The sequence below is a fragment of the Crocodylus siamensis genome, chromosome 2 (genome assembly GCF_052110815.1).
Source record: "Crocodylus siamensis isolate JL-2025a chromosome 2, ASM5211081v1, whole genome shotgun sequence".
Classification (NCBI taxonomy): domain Eukaryota; kingdom Metazoa; phylum Chordata; order Crocodylia; family Crocodylidae; genus Crocodylus; species Crocodylus siamensis.
The window spans coordinates 263,664,480-263,684,817 of NC_143396.1; the positions used below are offsets into that span (position 1 = coordinate 263,664,480).

Consider the following 20,338-nt stretch of genomic DNA (forward strand, 5'->3'; position numbering starts at 1 on the left):
TAACTGCTAACATCTGGAACTAGTTACCTTTTAGTTTTTAACCCTTTTGACTTGTGAAATATGTGCTGTTTGGCCAGTTGCTACTTTTCACCTCCTTCACATATTCTCTTCCTGCTCTCATAAAAAATGAAGCTAAGTAGATAGCAATGGGGCAGGCCACATGGGATTTATGAATAACGAAACCTGTCAAAACTCCATCAATGATGCTTCAGTCATATTTCCTGAACTCTGAACATACTCTAGATAGGAGGATTGTAACTCCATTTGAGTGGTTCATGGATACCTTTGAACAGCTGTCCAAATATAGGCATTAAGTTCTAGGAAAGGATTTAACTACAAATGAGTGATTCTTCCCATTTCTGCCAGTGTCTGCACCTTTCCACTGACACATATGAGTAACTCACATACGATAGTACTGGATGTGGTCTACCTTGACTTTAGCATGGCTTTTGATACAATCTCACAGAACATTCTCACAGGCAAGCTAAGGAAATATGGGTTGGATGAATGGACTATAAGGTGGATAAAAAACTGCCTGGATCATTGGGTTTGGAGACTAGTAGTCACAGGCTTAATGTCTAGTTGCCAGGCAGCCAATTAGACATCAAGTGGCGTGCCCCAAGGGTTAGTCCTGGGACTGGTTTTGTTCAGTATCTTCATCAATGACCTGGAAGGTAGCAGGTGACACAAAGCTGGTGGGGAGTAATAGATATGTTGTGGGGGTAGGATTAAGATTCAGAGAGACTTAGACAAATTGGAGGACTGGACCAAAAGAAATCTCATGAGATTCCATAAGAGAAGTGCAAAGTCCTGCACTTAGGACAGAAAAATCCCATGCACTGGTACAGGCTGGGGTCTGACTGGCTAGGCAGCAGCTTTTGCAGAAAAGGACCTGGGGGTTATAGTGGACAATAAGCTGAATATGAGCCAACACGTGTGCCTTTGTTGCCAGGAAGGCTAATGGTATACTGAGCTGCATTGGTAGCACTAATGAGTCCTGATGCACAGGTCCTGGAGTACTACATTCAGGTTTGGGCCTCCCGCTACACAGGGGATATGTGGAGAGAGTCCAGCAGAGGACAATGAAAATGGTGAGCAGGCTGGGGCACGTAACTGCTGAGGAGAGCCTGAGGGAACTTGGCTGCTTTAGTCTGCAGAAGAGATTTAATAGCAGCCTTCAACTCCCTAAAGGGGGGTCCAAAGAGGATGGAGTTGGACTGGAACAGATTACTCAGAGAGGTTGTGGAATCTCCATCTTGGGTGGTTTTTAAGACCCAGACAGGAAATGTGTCATTAAAGATATGTATCCAGTAGCTAACTGTATTGATTGATACCACCTGAAGGTTAAAGATAACATTAAGATGAAAGACATTTAGAAGGGAATCTGAAAATAGCATAGATCTGTAGCATGGTTTTGGCTGAATGGTTGAGGATTACTCTGAGGTCAAGGTGATTTCTTCTTAGCAAGGCTTCTTTTCTTTTGCTAGATCAAAAAAAATCAGAACTGAGAGGTATTTTGGAGAAGAATTTTAATACTGGATACTTATTTTTTTAAGTCTAGTACAGTATGTTTGCAGAAGACTTCAAATATCTGTTTGAAAGAGCTGGAGAATGTAGTTTGCAAAAAGTTATCGACTGGTGGTATAGGGAAAAATATAGGGAATGGTGTCAAATAGGTAGCATGACCCTTGAGGCATGAATTTCCTTAAGAAAAGATGTGTCCTACAAAGAGGAAATAAAGAAGATGGGGAAAATACTGAGATTACATAAGGTGTTATAATTAAAAGGATTCTTATACTGAGAGAGAAGACGGAGGAAGCATGGCTATAGAATGAACTGGTATAAATTTAAATGGGGATGGAATGAATAGTATGAGGAGGAGGCAAAAATCACTACCATCTTTGGAAATAAAGAAACAATGAAGTTAGGTCGTTTGGGAGAATAATTTATTGAATCACTGTTATAAAACACATTCCATACAAAAATAAACTATTAAAAGAACATTTTAATGGCTGAAGTTAATCACTCATAAATTAGGAAATGCCCAATGTAAAGTAATCTGTACATTATTAATCATGTCTTTGGGTATAAGCATTCCAACATAGCTTTTAATTGCATGTTCACATACTAATTTCTTCACAGGCCCCTTGCCCATTCGGTGCCCAATGAAGGAGGTGGCTATTCATTACCTTTTTCTTTTTATCCTCACTATGCAGTGTCTTTCACTAAATAGTCTTCAAATCCTCCAATAAGTAATGGAAGTTTCAGTTCTTCCTGGAGCTTTCTTTCACTCCTACCACAGTATGTGAGCACCTCTCAGGCCACTAATGAACTTGTTTTCAAGAGTTAGGAGGACCATGTTATGCCCATTTTACTGATGAGGAGCAGAATTATTAAAACAAGCTAATGAAAGAGATATGAGAAGTCAAACCTATAAGTCCTGACTCCAACCCAGACATTTACAATCAAATGGCTTTGGCAGCAGGCTCCTTAAATGTACCATGAAACATTACAGGAGGCTCAGTGGAGCCTGGGAGCACATACATTGCAGGAGAGGAAATGTGGCCAGAAACATTTACAAATCCACTGAAAACTTTACTTTACTGTGCTTGCAACAACAATCATTTTGTGTGGTTTTTAACTTGGCCAAAATGGGAACATATACCAGGAAGAGCTGGGGCTGCACCAGGTGGGCAGTGGTGGCACTGGGAGATGGGGCTATGGGGGGCTGCAGTCCTGCCCCATAGCCCCCCTTCGCATGCCACTGCTTCCCACCCTGACCCCAGCTCCCACTGAGAAGAGCCCAGCACAGCTGCAGCTCTACCCTGTAGTGCAGCCTGTCTGCCCCACCCCACGCAGATCTGAGGGACACATGCCCCGCTTCCCTCATGCCCCCCGGATGAACTGCAGCTCCATTCCCTGCCCCTTCCTGGCTGAGCAGCACCTATCCCAGCCTCTGCCCCACTCCCTTCCTCACCGTGGGGAGTGTTGATCTGCCTTCCCCTTCCACCACAGTGGACTTACCAGCTGCACGCAGGTCTCCAAGCTGCAGGGCTGTGCTCCTTGTTGCCTGCGTGCTGCGCTGCGGCTGCACTCACACACAGGCATTTATTGGCTGCATTGGGCTGATTTCCAATGCACATGAAATTCATTTAGACTACAGCAGACCATCCCCCTCCCCACCAGCACACACACACGGTCTGTTTACCATTTTATTCTTTATTTGATTATAATGCTTCTTTGTCTGGGAAAGTGGGTTCATGTATGCTGTTGCTATTACTAATGCGTTTGCTTCAGTGGAGGCTACTGATAGAGCCCGCTAGCTTTTGTGAGAGGTCAAAAATATGTCTTACAGCTAGGTGTTTTGAGAAGCAGGCCAGTCCATATACTGCTTTTATTGTATATATTTACTTAATTTTTGAGAAATAAATTGCATGTAATACCAAAATAAATCTAGCATCACTGCTTTATATTTCACTGTTATCGTGCTCAACTTTTGTTCTCATGATTTAAAGTTCCACAGAAACAGACGGTTCCAGTTGCACCCAGAACTCGAGTTGCCCAGAATGAAACTCAGTTAGAAGTAATCCATGTGCAGACCCGACCATCTAGACCATGCTCGCAGACTCAGGCAGAAGAACTAAAAGACCAGACAATAGAAAGAATTCAAGGTAATTCTAACAATGCTGTTCAAAAAGCAATAAATAGTAAAACTCCTATGCATGAAAGCCTAAAATAGGCTACATCAATTTGCTGCATCATAATGCAAAAATTGATGCCTGTTGTTGGCTTTAAAAGTAGGTATCAGTTATAAGCAAGGGGTGCATACAAGTATTACGTTTCTACCAGTGGAATTGCAATTCAGCAAGTGCGCACGTGCCTCCAGTTTGAAATGCTACAAGAGGCTGCAAATGAAAAAATTCCCCACACTGGAAATCCAGGTATCAAAAAAAAAAAAAAACACCCCGCAGGAAAAAAGCAGGGCAAGGTACAGTCCTGAACCGTGCCCTGAGGTAATCCGAAAGCCAGTTCTCCAGAGCAACGCTCTGGTTTCTGGACCAGGAAAGCTGTGCGCTAGCAGGGCAGACCAGCCTGGGTCCACTCAGTGTGTACAGAGCCCATGTCACACAGCACGGTGATGCCACAGGGCGGGGGGCGGGCAGCATGTGGAGGCTCCTGCTCAAGCCACCCACTTGCCCAGTGCTAGTATTCTAGCACTGCTAGCCTGCCGGGCCATGTCCAGTGCAGTGCTGCTGGACCCACAGTCTGAGTGGGCTCAGTGTGACCTGACCTGGCACGGCACAACGCACTAGCGTGCCTTTGCACAGGACTGGGACGTACAGCTGGCCCCCGGTGCTGGCCCTGGGCTCTAGCTCCCCCTGGCTGCAGATCTGGGAGGAGCTGGGCAGGGCCATTTTGCCTCAAGTGGCACAACTTGCCCCATGCCAAAGTGCATGTCCAGGCACGTGCGCTAAGGCAAAAATCCCCAGCACAAATTTGTCTGAGCTGCTGCAAGAGCACGTGCCTGCGTGTGTGGATGTGCCCTAAGTGTAAAAGCCTTCAAGCAGTTTCTGTCAGAGCAAAAGTAGCAGATCTGGTAGAAACTTCCACCACCTCTGAGGAGATAAAAGTAGAGTTTCTACTGGAGAAATGAACACTTGTATACTTTACCTCTCCAACAGAAGCCTCCATGCTATTTTCTGGCTTCCCAGAGTGCAGAGCTCTAGTCCCTTCCCCTCCAGAGAGACAGTCTGTGATATAGCTGGACTCTGCTGCTGTGGCCTAGCACCAAAGCAAACCTTTCCCCTTGTCAGTTTTGGGGCTGAGAAAACCCCCAGCCCCTCTCCACAGCTCCAGGGATGTGCAACTGACAAGTCCCGTGACCAGTGCCTAGGCTTTAAATGCTGCCCCCATTGCCCATCCTAGCAATGGAAGTGGTATTTAAAGCCTGGGTGCCAGGAACGGAGTAGGGAAGCTGCTGCTGCCCACTCCCCAGATGGAAATTCCTAGTGTGAGGAGTCAGTGGAGGAGTGGCCCTGTTGCTCAGTCCACTTGGGAGCTCCTTGGTGTGAGCAATGCCACAAGGGTCTGCTCGCTCACATCTGAGGTTCTGGTTTGAGGAGTGAGTAGGGGATTTGCCCCACTGTTCCAGTACTGCACTCCCAGGACCATCTAACCCCAACCACACACACCTGCCCTGCACTGAAACTGGGAACGTGGGCTGATGCAAAGAGTAAGGCTCCAGGGCTGCTGGCAAGGAAATTGACAGGCTTGAAAAGTTAGTAGTGGGTTTTCTGTCTGAAAGCTTGATAGCTGAGAGAGAGGGGGGGGGTTGTGAGGAGGACAGATGGCCCCCTCAGCCAGCCAGCCCTGACCTGTTTCTTTGGATACTGTCAGCTGTCTCCAAGCTAACAGGGGAGCCTGCGAAGTACTTGGGGGCCCCTTGGCTAGGTGCTGTTGGCAGCACAGACCGTCTCAGAGCACTTACCCAGACAGACTCATGGAACCTTGCACAAGCGTTACACAGTAGTGTTTGTAGCTGCTCAGACTAAACTGGTTAACTTCTACTGGTTCATTTGAGAACTTGCATGCACCCAAGGTTTGTTATAATGAAGTTTTACTATAATATATAACAGACATGATTTGTTGGAGCAATAGGACCTAAACCTTCTAAAATCTCTTGAAAGATGGATAAAAGTACCTAAGCACTTTTGAAGATTGGACTTGGGAGCCTAAGTCCTGTTATATCAAAGAATTGCTCCTAAGTCACTTAACATAGGCATGTTTGAAGATATTACTTGTCTTTTAATATCATACAGCTGAATTCCTTGAACCATATGTGTGAGTTGAATATAAACTGTGTATACAAATATCTGGCCAATGTTGTACCTACAAACTGGTGTTCTTTAGTATTGGTCTTGCCTACTAGAGTTCACTGTTTGTTCTATATGCTCAGTTAGCCTCAGTTTTGCAAATACACATTGTCTTAGGTTGTCCTTTCACAATGATAAATCCTGCAGGTATTTGAAGGGCTGTTCTCTTGTTCAGTAGAAACATTTTTGTGGAAATGTCTTTGAAAAACTATTTTCGTTGTGACTTGGCTGTAAACTAATGGTTCCCAAACAGAAGTTTGTGAACATTGGTGGCCTGAAAAGCCATAATCAACAGTCTAATGATCACGCCCTTATTTAGTATGCTTACTTTTTAATTAAAAGTTTGATGATAAGGTGCCTCATAGTTCTTGAGAAATACTTGGTCATATGCATAACAGTGGTGGGTTGTAGCACGTGTTCCAATGAGAAATGTTCAGAGAAATTAATTCTTTGTTTTTTAAAGAAGATACCAGACTTAGAATTTATTTATTCATATTAAACATGTAGAATAAGTTAAAATGTTACGTGGACTTGAGTGGGATGACTGTCAGATTGGTTACATTTTATTGCATAAAAGTGGTCACCGTTTTGCATTAAAGTAATGTAATTGCTGTTTTTTTAATGCCTTTTTTTTTGTTTAGTCATATTTTCTCTAGTATTTTATGCAGGCAGAATATTTCAGCATTAGAATCATTTGGAATAATATATAGTAATACATAGTAAATAACTTTTCTGGTTTAGTTTAGTTTATAAAAATGCGTCTGTGTGTGAGTCTTTGTGTGTGTGTTACTGCGTGCATCATGTTTCCTTAAAATGTGTAGAGGGGGACTGGTGTAATAGTTTTTCCAGGTCCTAACAACATATCTAATGCAGAAGACTGCTAAGCTAATTTATCTAGTAGTTTTAATGTCACCATAAATTAACCTTTCTTTGAGTTAGTTCCCTGCCTTCAAGCATGCACGTGCTCTTAATCCATCTAAAACCTGGAGGAAGGAAGGTGCTGACAGATTTGGTCTTTCTTGTACTGTTTCTGCCTGAATATTCTGCATCTACAAACACGTTCAACAGCCAGGGACAACAGTGAGAGAGACTAGGGTCTTTCAGTAGCTGGATATTGCCATGATCCTATCCTGTTGCAGGACATTTCTTACTGCTTTTGAAAAATTTGAGAAAGAACACAAAAATTGCAGGAAGGCAGATGTTAGATGTTATGTATTTTAAGACTGGAAAGAATTAGCACCTGCTTTGGTGTTCTCATTCACCCTGTAGGTTTAATTTTGCCGTGCAATAAAATATGCTTCTAATTTCTGTTTTCTTTAGAAACTGAACAAAAGCAGCTGTTTTCTCGGCTCCAGATTGACCCTTATGTTGAAGAAACTTTGCAGATGGCTCAAGGTCCAAAGTCTTTTCTTTCATGAAAAGTTTCTACCATGTGTTACTCTTTACTTTGCCACAAATGGGTCAAAATAGTTTTCCCTTTCAGTTAGTTATATACTGATTTATAATATTTTTTGGTTTGTAGAGCTTATGAAGTGAAGTCCCTCTGTCAATAAGTGCCAAAGTCTGAGGTTTTGGCATATGAATTCTCTCCAGCGCCCACCCCAGTAACAAAGTGTTGGTCAGGCTCAGGCTGGAAACAGACGTCTTTGGTAGAGCGCTCTATCATCTGTGCTGCGATATGTTGTGGCACAACTCACTGCACTCCAGAGACATCTACAGCTGTCCCCAGTGCCACCCCCCAATTTGGGGCACATCTGCAAGTGGGGGAAGCCCCTGCTTATAGAATTGCCCCTCATGTTGGGGAATGGGGAAATTTTCCATGGGTGTCCTTCCACACCTGCAGGCGCACGTGGGGGAATTCCTCTTCAGAGGAAACTCCCTGTGGGAGTTTGAGGGACCCAGTCCTGACTGAGCTTTAAAACCGGGCTTTTCCCTGCCCAGCCAGACCTGCCCCTTTGCAGGTCTGGGTAAGTGGGGAACCCTTACTTCCATACTTGGAGAAGCACCCCAAAATTCCCTGGGGTGCCTCCGTGAGCGGGAAAAACAGGCAGGTGGCCCAGGGGCTTGAGGGGCCCTCAGCATCCTGGAGCACCTGCCTGGGGTGGTGGGAGAGTACAAGCAGCTCAGGCTGCTGCACTCTTCTGCCACAGAGGTAATAGACATTCATTGCAATAATGTGGCAGAGTCTGTTACTGTCTTTTAAGCCACTGATATTCTTTTGATGTGGTGGGACAAAGGATATCAATGTCTGTTTCCTCACTATTTGTGTTGCCATAAAAATGTTTTTGGTGGCACAAATGAGACATTAGGTGATATCTGTTTCTACCCTCAGTGTTGCAATAGTGTCAGCTGATATAATCAGTGTTTGGTGATGTAAGTAAGGAAGTAAAATGATTTTTCTATCAATAACTGTTAGAAAGAGTTGAAAACAAATTGCTAGTTGGTCAGCCTTTGCTAAGTATATATTTAAAAACAAATAGTTGAACAATGGAGTACAATAAAGTGATTTTTGCCTTATCCAGGTTATTATGACGTGGAGTCTGTGGTCCACACAGACACTAGATCGTTTATTCTGAAGAAGCCGAAGCTGTCTGAGGAAGTAATGCCGCAGAACCCGGAACTGGGGAAGAGGGCTGCAGAAGCCATGCAGGCGCTGTCAGGACGTCTCATACAGACACGGTAAAATGTCATTTCTTTAAATGCAAGTAAAGGGTTAGAGGCCCAAATGTATATATGCTAAGCCATCCTCTGGTAATACATTTTTTCCACCTACTGTGTTGATTTAGCTATAATGGGATTCACAATTAGAGCAGCAATTAAGTATGTGTCTTGGTTTTTGTATGTTGCAAAAGTCCATTTAGGATTGCCAAAAAAAAAAATGGGCAACTGTGCTGGCAGTATAGAAGGAAGGGATACAATCTGACATGGATTTCTTTTAGGGTGAAGATGGATTCCAGGTTTGAATGTAGCTTGAGCAGGTCATTGGAATTGGGTAGCTTGCAAGTATGCGACTATTGGCCTACTTGTACTGTCCTTTTTATATTTATACTTGTTATGTTCTGCTATGTTAGCAGGAAGATGCCTGGGCTGATAAGAAGTTTAGTTTGTTTAACTCTTGTACTAGTTTTATTTATTCTTAGCCTGTCAGACATCACTAATGAAATAATTCTAGTTGTATCGATAACCTCTTGCTTGCCATCATTTTAAACAATAGTTAAGCAAAGAGTTGGTGGCAAACAAGGTTGATTTTTTTTTGATGGTGGAGATAGCAGCTGTGTCCTGATTAGGATTTCCTGGGAGTGTAGGTAAAAATTTTGCTGCTATTACTGTTGAATCATTGCCCAGGAGCAAGCAAATGGCTCGTTAAGGGAGTAGGGTGTGCAGGGAGGGAAACTAAGCAGAATTGGCCTTTAAAGAATTTGACCAAGGGGAAGTGTGGGACTTGGGGCAACTGAGAACAGTCCATATTAGTGAGTCCTTTTCATTAGCTTAACTCAGTGACCAGTGGCAATAATGCTTTTATTTAATCTTACAGCTAAGTAACTCCCACCAGTGAGGGTGGTGGGGAGGGTGTACACACACCCTCCAGCATCTTAAATATGGTCTCATTGAACTACAAACCACTTTTGTGGAAGTAAGTTGCCCTGTGTTGAGTGGTATTTAGCAGACTCCTTTGACCACTTCACTGCTACTCTGTTTTTCGTTTAGCATCCTTAGAAAACTTCTGATATTTCCACCCCTTGAGCAACTGCAAACAGCCTCTGTTTAAAGAGAAACCATTTTCCACATTTTCCTGCTCTGAGAATGGAATTTGCGTATCAAAATTTCACCGACTTGAGGCCCAAATGGGCATGATTCAGTTCAGCACTAGTGACATAGTGAGGGTCCCAATAACTCAGTGGTCTCCAAAGTGGGGTGCACAAGACGATCCATTGGGGTGTGGGGAGAAAATATTAGAACCTCTATTTATATTTATCTAAAAAAATAAGAAAGAAATTAAGCTTTACTAATATTTAATATACGGATTGACACTGGTGTCTTCACTCGGTCCATATGTTAGACGGTCACATGTCACGTACGGTACACGAGGTATCCTGAGGGAAGAGCGGGAGTTCCACAATGCGGAGGTACAGTAGTACAGTGTACAGTGGTCTCAAACTTTCTACAGTGTTACACTGAGTAGTACATTTATATAATTTATAAATAAATAAATATACATATATTGGGGGTGCATGCTCAGAATTTTTTTACTGATAGAGGTGCACAATCAAAAAAATTTGGAGACCACTGCAATAACTTGTGGCCCTCCAGGGCTTACAGTTACTCCTTTATATCAGCAGTATGAGTTGAGCCATCCCACCTAAGGGGCCCCAGCTTTGACTTCTATCATGAAAGAGTCAACTTATTGGGCCTTAAGCTGGTAATAGTTTTTATGCATTTAAAAAATGTCTGTTTTTGGAGGTGTGTGTTAAACTTTAGTTGTTTTTCCCTCTGTAACGTATTTAGGACAGAGCTGTATCAGCACTTGTTTGGGATAGCTGCTGAATGCACTTGTGCCTTTTCAGCTTGTGTAATGCAGGCACCCCAAACTCATGCTTGTAAAATCTTTAAAATGTATCAGGATAGATGTTTGGGCCTGTCTGTGTGGGGACAAGTGCACATGCATTGGATACTTCTTTTCCAAACTTGATTTCTCTTGAACAGCTTGATTCGATGGTTTTCAACCTTTTTTAATAAGTGTACCCCTGGTGGCTGGATTGCAGGGAGTGGGGAATGGTGCATGGCTGGACGTGGGGGGGCGGGATTTGGGTCACGGTCAGACATGGAGTGGCGGCAGTGCAGGGTGTTGGGTGGCAGTGCCCCATCCCTGCCTGCACATACCCCCGAGGGCCTTCCCAAGTACCCCCTGGCTTAATTGACAACCCCTGGCTTAATTGTAACCCTTTGGTAAGTTTTGCATAAATGCTTCTCCGATCAGTCCACTGGGTCAGAGTGCACTATTGTGAAGCTTACCACTGTGGTGCAATTGCCTGCTCTACACTGTGGCAAAAACCAGTTCTAGTTGAGTTTCACTGAGACCTCAAGCAACACTGAAATTTGAGGCTAATTATTATTGTTAGAGAAGTTCAGTTCCAGTGAGTGAAAAGGCTCCTCGTGCTTAACTTTCAATCTCTGGATTTGTTGGTAGAGCTCTGTATCAGTACAGCTTGCTTCACATGAACTTCTTTTCACTTACAATGGTTGTGATTAGTACATTGTGTTCTGTTTTGTCTGGTAGAGAACAGCCTGCACAGCCAGAAAAGCCTCCTAGTCCCAAGTTCATAGTGACACTGGATGGTGTCCCCAGCCCACCAGGGTACGTGTCTGATCAGGAGGAGGAAGAGCTGTGTATAACTGAAGGACTGAAACCAGTTACCCAACATTCAGTCACAAGCAAGGGATTAAAAATCCCTCGAGCACAGCAGATGCAAGTTGTAACCAGACAGCTGGGGAGCCCTGAAGGTAATTATTCTAGCCAGTGGGACCTTTGTGCTAGGGTGGATGAGGGGCTACACTTGGGAGAACACTTAGGTTGGTTTATTTATTTATTTTAATCTTAAACATCGCTGCTTTCACCTGTTTTAATACTCAGTATCTCATTGATATAACAGTGAGAGTCCCCTTAGATAAGTGAAATATTGCAGGAGGTTAAAGGTGATATAACCTTAGTGGTATTTAATTTGGTGAACCAGTTTCACACCGGGAATTCAGCTCCACACAGTTTAATACCCTGGTAAAATGTGTTTGTTATTTCTGCAATTCCCTGGATTTCCAAATGCCTCATTACACTGTTTGATCCAGGAGTGTTTTAGTTCCACGTAGAAGAGCAGGAGATTCTGAGATGCACCTTTTTACTTAACTTACCATGAACCTCTGGGAATGTATCAGTTTGGTTATTAACTGTAATCTTTCGAATCAGGTTTGCCCAAAGCTCTTTTTCACTATAGCCTACATATCTATATCACTTCGCCTATAATTTGATGATTCAGAATGGAGGGATAGAATGCCATTTCCTTCCCAATTGCTTCATCAGTCAATGCAGAGATTTTAAGAATAGTCTAAGGAGCAAGCCACAGTAAGGAAAACAGAAAGGCTGAGAATCCTCAGAGGTATTAAGATCTTGATTTCAGTGGGAAGTAGACACCCAGGTTGCTTATTCGTGTGCTGTGGGAGATGGAGCACTTTAATTATTGTGGCTCCAAGAACCGTTCTAATTAAAGCACCTGGAGCATCATGTGTATCAGTGTCCCTGCACTGAAAAATGGCATTGGGGGGTACTTTAACTAAAGCTTATCAAACAAGCTTTAGTTAAAGCGCCTCCACTGCCATTTTTCAGTGTTGGGACACTGAATACCCATGATGCTGGAATCTGCTGGAGAGCGGTAATTACCACACTCCAGCAGACTCGATTAATTACGTCCACTCTGATGCACTGTAATTACAGCACATCAGAGCAGCCTTAGTGCACGTGTATAGGTGCCCCCAAATACCTTATAAGGATGCAGGCCCAATCACTAATGTACAGGAACTGCTAGAAAGTGGGGGCATAATAATGAGGACTTCTAACTCAACAGATCAGGCCTCAGAGTAATAAGGTTTCCTATTGCTTATTAGCTTAGTGTCAGAAATAACTTTTTTATGCTTCTTTTGCATAATGGCTTTGGCTCTGAAAGACTGTCCCAGAGAAATGGAGCAGCGTTGTGTAAACTCATGCTTCAGCAAGACAGTTAACTAAGTCTGAACTGAAGAGGAAGGGAGGACCCAGATTAATGTTCATATCTGAGGTTGGGCTTACAAAGCGGGCAGAAAATAAATCTGAGTTCATTTGTAGTCTGAGTGATTTCCATTTTTGTCTGACATCAACCCTGTGCTGGGCATGTGCTGCATATAAGGTGATCTGTTTCATATACGGTATTGCGCACGCAGTAGGAAATGTCCCTTTGTATTTTTCCCTTCTACAGTGGAGATAGAGCAAATGAGTGTGCCACAGAAACAGGAGAAGGTGCTTGAGCGTTGCAAGTACTGGCCTGCTTGTAAGAATGGAGATGAATGTGCATACCATCACCCCACGCTGCCGTGCAAGTGAGTGACACAAAGCTTCTCTCCCTGAGTTCTGATCTTCACTGCCCTTCTGCGTTCCAGATATTGCTTCAGATATTTCACCTTCTTTATTAGAAGAACATGGTTCAAGCCAGTGTAAAGCTGGTCATCTGAGGGCTAAGCTAAGCCCCCTCCCCTTCTTTTTTCTACTGATTGCTGAGAAGTAGTGAGTTTTCTCATTAGTGGGATCACAGCTGTGCTGTTCAGGGGAGAGAGCAGGAGTACTTCTCAGTGAGGGGCCACAAGAGACTTGAACACAAAAGCTAAGAGCCTGGTTATGTAGATCTTTAAAAAACAAGGCCTGTGGATGTTGTTATGCCATTGACTTCTTTTGAATAGGCGGTGGCTGTCCAGGATAATGTTTTCTTGCCACTGTCATCCTGGCAGGTAGGTGAGCATTTTGCTGAACCAGGGAGTGGAGGAGCCTACTGCTTTAGTGTGAGTTTATTATTAAGTTTGGCCTCCATCAGTCGTGGTTTGATCTCACTCAAGAAGGTCATTTTAAATTATATCCTTAGAACACAAATCAAAAGCTTGAAGTCTCACCTTTTTCCAGGCAGATAAGCTGTATACACGTGTCTGTATGCAGTCATTACTGTGCAGTAGGCTGGAGGGTGTATTTATGTGCACCAGTTATTCTATGCTATCTCCCCCTGTGCACAGTAAGCGCAGGGAAAATTACTGCACTTACTTTACACTGAAGGCCAGGTTCTCTTCCATCTTTTACATACAGTAGTGGAATTAGGTGCCTACGTGCAGTTCTATTCCACCTCACCCAAATCCCTGAAAAACTGAGTGCAGAAGGTGGGTGGGTTCTCCTCCTCCTCACTGCTTTGTTTGACTGACTTGGTCTTAAAAGACCATGTGTTACAGCAGTAGATGCATTAATGGATTTTCAGAACTTGAACAGGCTGAAATAGACTCCCAAATGGAGGCATAATTGGTGTAGAATGTGGTTCTGAAAGCACCAGAGTAGCTAGCACAGAGTAGCTAGTGTGCTACAAGTGGACCCTGTGGCTTATTTGGCAGAAACTATCCCATGTAGACAAGCCCGGGGTGCTGCCACAGACCATATCTCACCCTAGGAACTCTTCTGCTTCAGGAGGGGGTGTGCAGGAGCTGCTCTGTGGACAACGCCTAAAATAATTGGTTTGTTTTTTCCCTAAGAGTCTTTCCCAATTGCAAATTTGCTGACAAATGCCTGTTTATTCACCCAAACTGTAAATATGACGCCAAGTGCACCAAGCCAGACTGCCCCTACACCCATGCCAGCCGACGCACCCCATTGCCACCTCCAAAACCAGGTGAGCAGGTTTTACTACAACCATGGGAATTTCATTGAGTAGGGGAGAGATGGTGCATAGAGGGCTGGGAGCTTCCCTAGCAAAATCTGATTTGGTGAATCCAAGTGGGGCATAGCATGTGCTAGATTAGACAGTTTTGACTTTATTACCCACCTGGCACTGGGACTAAATGATGTCAGAAAGACAAGGAACAATGTCAGCCAGGCCACTGTCACTGTTGTGTTGGTTGTGTTGCCCTTGGTTGCAGGAAGCTGAGTTGTGTGTCGCCAAGGTGATGGCTCAAGCACTTGTAATAGCTCAAATAAAGCAGCAGCTATGCAAGAGCAACACATCTAAGCTTGGCCCAGGTTTGATGTGCAGTGGAACAGGGACTCTCTCGACACAAACTGCAGACTTACTTTCCAGAAGCTGGCTTGGCCACCAAATTTTACATGCTTGCCATCTGATGGATCTTTTACTCCAGAAATCATAGCAACTCACTTTCTGGAGTGAAACAGCTTACTGGAAATTTGGTTAGTCTCAGCCTACAAAAGCTTGTGCTATACAGAAATTTACTTTAATTAGTCTGTAAAATGCAAATCTACCCTGCCTTCTGCTAGAATTACTTAGGTTGATGATCCTTTAAGTCACATCCCAAAGACCGTACCTCCACTGGTATGGTGCTTTCTGCTGTCCTACACAGATGTCAGGACACAATCCAGTATAGTGATTGGCAGCATGGTGCCATTTCCCGGCAGTCCTAAGTGTTTGTGGGATAAACCCCACCCACAGCCTAAATACAGTCTTTGAGCCATTCTGCCTAAATTCTGGTGCAGAGTTGGAAAGAGTACTTGGCACCTTCTGTACAGATGCACTGAAGAGCTTTTTCATGTGGCTACATCATTGTCTTGTTCCATCCCAATTTTTGTGGTACTTTAGTGCACCATAGAAAAGTAGGGCTAGCAGGGGCCAAAAGTAGGGCTAGAAGGGTGGTCAGGGTCATCTAGGAGACCAGCTTTTTTTGGCAGGTATGCCATAGACTGGTCCCACAGTCTCCTTAAATGCCATTCCCATCCCCTTCTTCTGCCCGTTCTGCTGCTCTGCTTTCTGCTCAATATTCAGTGTTCCCTATCCAATTGCTTGCTCTGCTTTCAACTCCCTGCCCTAGTACCCAACTTGATATCTTCTCCCTTCTGCTTCCTGCCCTATCTGTCCCCTCCTTGTTCTGTCACAGGCCACATGCAGAGGCTGGCTCTGCCACTTACGGTACTCTGTTGCAGGTTGGCCACCCATGATCTAGTCCAACCCCTTACTCAAGGCAGGATCATCCCTGTCTGAATCATCTTAGATTAGTAATTCTCAACCTTTTCAGACTCAGGCACCCCCTTGGAAAATGCCAGCTCTTAGCTTTCACTTGTGTTTTTTGAGTGTGGAAAAATACTAGAGCAATTCTTCTTTTGCAAAAAACTCAAGGAAGTTCTGACCACAACAAGCCAGGATGTTTTTGACACTGGAGTCCCATTCAAAATCTTCCGGTCTTAATAGTGCTAATATTGTATAGCTCCCACGGCATCTTTAAAATGATCTTGCATCATTTAGATCCCTGTTACAGATAACTGTCTGTCTGTTCTGCTCTTAAAAAACTTGGAAACAACTGTCACATAAATCACCGAGCTATGATAAGGTTTAATTGTTTGAGATCCTCAGACCTAAGGGTGCTCAAGGTTCAAACTGTTAATTGATGGGAATGTGGAATCACTTTGGCCCCTGCAGCATTTTTGTTTTTGTGTTACTAGCACCACTGCCGGCACTGCCTGTGTCCTCCAGCAGCCTGCTCTGCAAATTCTTTCCTGCTTGTAAGAAAATGGAATGTCCATTTTACCATCCCAGGGTAAGTGCCCCTCTTTGCTCCTCTTTTCCTTTCTAGTGGGATATCTGAAATGTGTTATGTGGTTATGTGCTGTATTTACATACATTACTTTGAATTACTATTTTACTAATGATATTTTAATGTCCATTAAGAACATTTTCATACTTTCAAGGGCCCCCAGTTACCGTATCCCCCCATTTCCCATATGTCACAGATTGTGATGCAGGTGGATGCTATTCAGTACATAAAATTAAAACCTGAAGGCCAAAATAAACCAAGCCAGAGAGTCAAACTGTCCACTGGTAGTAACTCTAAACAAAGGTTAAAACTTTTTGAGATTTGTCTGCAGCTTGTATCATAGGGTGTCCACAGTGCATTTATAATGTGCATTCCTGCATGCTCACGTAGAAAGTATGCTGGTGGCAGGGTCAAGACTGTGGGATTTACTTTGTGTAAGTAATATGCAGACCTTAGATATATTACCCAGCACCAAGTAGCTGAGGACAAAGGACTTAAGTACATGGGAAAGTGAACCAGCAGTAACTATCCCATGTGTGATGACATGGCTAGAGCTCTAAGGTGTAATACTGAGTGGAACACACATGTTATTGTGGGGAGCAGTGCAGTACAGACATGCCCCGGTGCTATTCACTAACCTGAATACACAGGTTGCCCAGGCTGCACCTTCTGAGATGCAAGCTTTCCTTGGTCTGAAATACTGGTCCCCTAAACTGGATGAACCGTATGCTGCAGTTGATGCTGTCCCATGATACATACTTCCCAACACTGTCCACCCCCCAGGTGTTAATCAAATCAGTAACTGTATCTTTCAGTGCAGTTTATTCCAATGTATGTTTTCATGCTCATTATTCATGAAATACCTTGTGCATGTACAGGAAGTAGCATCTCTTCTACCATCGGGCTCTATTAACAATGCGATTCATTTGTCAAGTTATTAACCCATGATAGTATGTTAGATCATACAGCACTATGTACTTGTGCATCCAGTGTGCCAGGTTAGGTTGCTTGTGGATTTAGGAGACTAATTTGAGTCCTTTCTGAATGTCTCTAATCTGATTTGTTAGCATTGTAGATTTAACACGCAGTGTACAAGACCAGATTGTACGTTCTACCATCCAGCTGTTGCCGTACCTCCACGCCATGCCTTGAAGTGGACTCGAACTCAAGCCAGGTGAGCTTAAGCAGCCTTTCCTCTGGTTAGGTTTAAGGCCCTGATCCCATAAATATTTATGCATGTGTGCAACTTTACTGACATAAGAGTCTGAATGATCAGGGCCTAAGACTGTTTGCAAGAAGCAGCTTCCCTAATATTTATTTAAAAATCCTATTATAGAACCGTGGTCTAAGTTTTAGAACTGTATATTTTTTTATTAAGTTATTTAAATATTTACTTATTTAACCTTAGAACAGTGATACTCAGCTTATCTGGCTGTTGTGGGAGGAAGAAGGGGACATACCAGATCAGGCTGTATTGTATCTTGATCAGTTCTGCCTTAGAACATGGAGGAACTAGAACAGAGTTGACTGGATTTGTGACCTCTGAGTAGACCTTACTGTTCTCCACTTGAGCTGCAAACAGATTTCTTCTTCCACCTTGTGTTATATGATGATGTAGATTCCTCTTACCCCTAGCTGTTAATTAGCCCACATCTTAAACAATGAGATTTTTCTAATGTGGTGTGAACTGATACATTAGTAACCATTTTTGGAAAATATTAATTACTTCTGAAAATATTAATAGGAGGAGAAATTTTACCTCTAAAACTTCTGTTGTACAGAGAGAAATGAATTAAAAGAATGTAATATAAAATAGTCATAATTTACAGCTGACTTAGTTTGTGCTGAGAGGGTCATTGCTTGCGAGTTTTCCTGTTTCACTATAAAGATTTAAGATCACTGTGAATATGTTTTTCTGCATGTTTTGCATATTCTGGTAGTAACAGTTTATTGGTTTGTTGTTTCTTATATTTACATAACAGTTTCTACAAGTTACCAGCTTTATGCCAGAAAAACCTTTGTAAAAATCTCGTTAAGAAAATCTGTACCTTTAACCTATTTCTCTTTATATTCCAGTTCCCCTTAAAGTAAATGCTTATGTAGCAGCAGGATTTACGGTTTTGAAAACAAACTCTGAAAGCCAAAACTTTCAAACTTAGATGTCAAACTTCAAATCACCTAAGTGAATGGCCTAGTTTTCAGAAGTGTTCCAACAGAAGTTGAACCAGGCCTGTCCTGGAATAAAATGCCTAAACAGAGATTTAAGAGCTTAGATTTAGGTGTCAAATGCTGGCTTGCCTTAAAAGTTCAAATCTTTGGAGCCTTTTTTTTTTTTTTTTTTTTTACCTGAAAAGGAAGTTTTGCTGCTTTGACTGTTAACTGAATGGGATGGCATAGCACTCCTCCCATCACCTTTCGTAAGTGGTTAATTGTGTGGGGTTTTTTCCCTCTCCAGTGAATAATTATGATACATCTTGTGGATAAAAGTTACCACCTTTGGACAGAGTGGAGAGGAACATTCACTAGAAGGAAAAGAGGATGCTACAGAACTTTACACAATATGAACTTTGAATATATATTGTTTTCATAAGACAAATTTGATTGCATATTTGAAATGTCTCTAATTTTTCCAAGTTTGTAAGTTTAATAGCTGGTTTTACATTTTTTTACACTGTAAAGAGAAAATGTCTGTGTAGGGAGAGGTTTTACTTTAAATTCCATTAAAAAGTTTCAAGGCACAGGTTGGTCATCTGCTGTTTGTTTGGCCCTGTTCTGTCATTACTCAAAGATCATATACTTAATCCATTTCTTAAAATAGAACCAACTTTTTACAGAGCTTGTTCCTCCAGCTTAGGTCACCATGATATTTTTTTAGGGGTGAGTAATGGACAGTGTTATCTCCAGATGTGTCTAAAGTTGAAGTGATAGGCAAGGGAAGCAGTGTTCTTAATTCTCTCATGCAGCCACTTCTGGCATGTGGGAAAGATGGAGGTGCTGATGAATATCCTACTCTGTAGGCAGGTTAATGCTTTCTAGTTTTTAAGCAAAAAGACACAGACCCTTGCTAAATTGCCAGAGAGCAGGAGATGAGAACAAGAGTGAAAGCTGTCATTCATAAGCAGTTCTTTTTAAACATCCCAGGCAAAGGGATGAGTTATTCCACTGTTCCGAATTAAAGAGCAATCAAAATGGAAATCCAGGTTGAAAGTTCTGAGCACACAGCCATCAGCAAGCAAGAGGACATCATCTGGAATGGTTCTTCCAGAAACCATTTTTCCACAGGCACCCAATCCGACTGAGTATACTCTTGTCTCACTCTAGAGACCGTTTACAACTCACATGACAAAGACAGACTCCGTTAGAATAATAACTCTAAACAGTTTAAAATCTGTAATTCACCCGCTGGAATGACAAAGTGTTAAACAGTAACATGAATGCACTTTTTTATTAAATCTTTTGTATCTTTTGGGGAATTACATTTTCACAAAAATATACAAAAGATATTTTGTCTTTACAAATATTTACATTAGATACCAGAAAACAATGTTAGCTACATATATATAACTTAAATTTGACAACTATACTTTTGAATTCTGAAACTTAACACTCCAGGAAATTATTTTCAAATATATTTGTGAGATTAAGTACTTTAAGTTTAGCTTATATTCAAATTTAAAAAAAATCTTAATTTTTGCAAAATCTGAAGTTTTAATTTATATATTTAAACAACATAGAAACTACAATGTTGCATGGTTACAGGGGTTACATGGTCATGGTGAAAAACAAAATGGGAGCACGCTTAAAACCATGATCCTTATTACAGTAATACATGATCATACACCTTTGGACTAGTTCAGAGTACATTTTTTTTGGTTAAAGCAAGAGGGATTATCTGACAAACACTTCATAATAAAACGCAACAAATATAAAAAGACATCTGGGATCTGTGATTTTAAGCTTAAATAACTACAGTAAGATATTTTCCTAAAATGACCTGACAGCTGAGTGGAGGGGCACAGGATAGGATCTTTTCCCATAAGGAACAGTGCTGAAATACTCTTCTTTTTTCCCCCGAAATAAAGAGACTGCAAATGAAATTATTGTTATACAGAATTTTAAAATATTTCCATTAGCTGCACTTTTCAGAAGTACAC

General features: G+C 42.3%; 1 protein-coding gene across 2 annotated transcripts in view; it reads left to right on the forward strand.

Moving 5' to 3' along the window:
* ZC3H14 (zinc finger CCCH-type containing 14) overlaps positions 1-18,922 on the forward strand; it is a 37,934-nt gene extending 19,012 nt beyond the window's left edge. The window contains exons 9-17 of one of the 2 annotated variants that reach the window (XM_090033858.1): positions 3,516-3,671; positions 7,194-7,268; positions 8,396-8,552; positions 11,152-11,375; positions 12,875-12,995; positions 14,181-14,317; positions 16,093-16,187; positions 17,252-17,358; positions 18,640-18,922. In XM_090033858.1, the coding sequence (XP_089889984.1) occupies positions 3,516-3,671; positions 7,194-7,268; positions 8,396-8,552; positions 11,152-11,375; positions 12,875-12,995; positions 14,181-14,317; positions 16,093-16,187; positions 17,252-17,358; positions 18,640-18,646 (1,079 nt within the window). In that variant the 3' untranslated portion in view covers positions 18,647-18,922. The remainder of the gene's footprint in view (positions 1-3,515; positions 3,672-7,193; positions 7,269-8,395; positions 8,553-11,151; positions 11,376-12,874; positions 12,996-14,180; positions 14,318-16,092; positions 16,188-17,251; positions 17,359-18,639) is intronic. The other variant, XM_090033859.1, reaches the window with a different exon arrangement.
* The last annotated feature ends 1,416 nt before the right edge of the window (positions 18,923-20,338 follow it).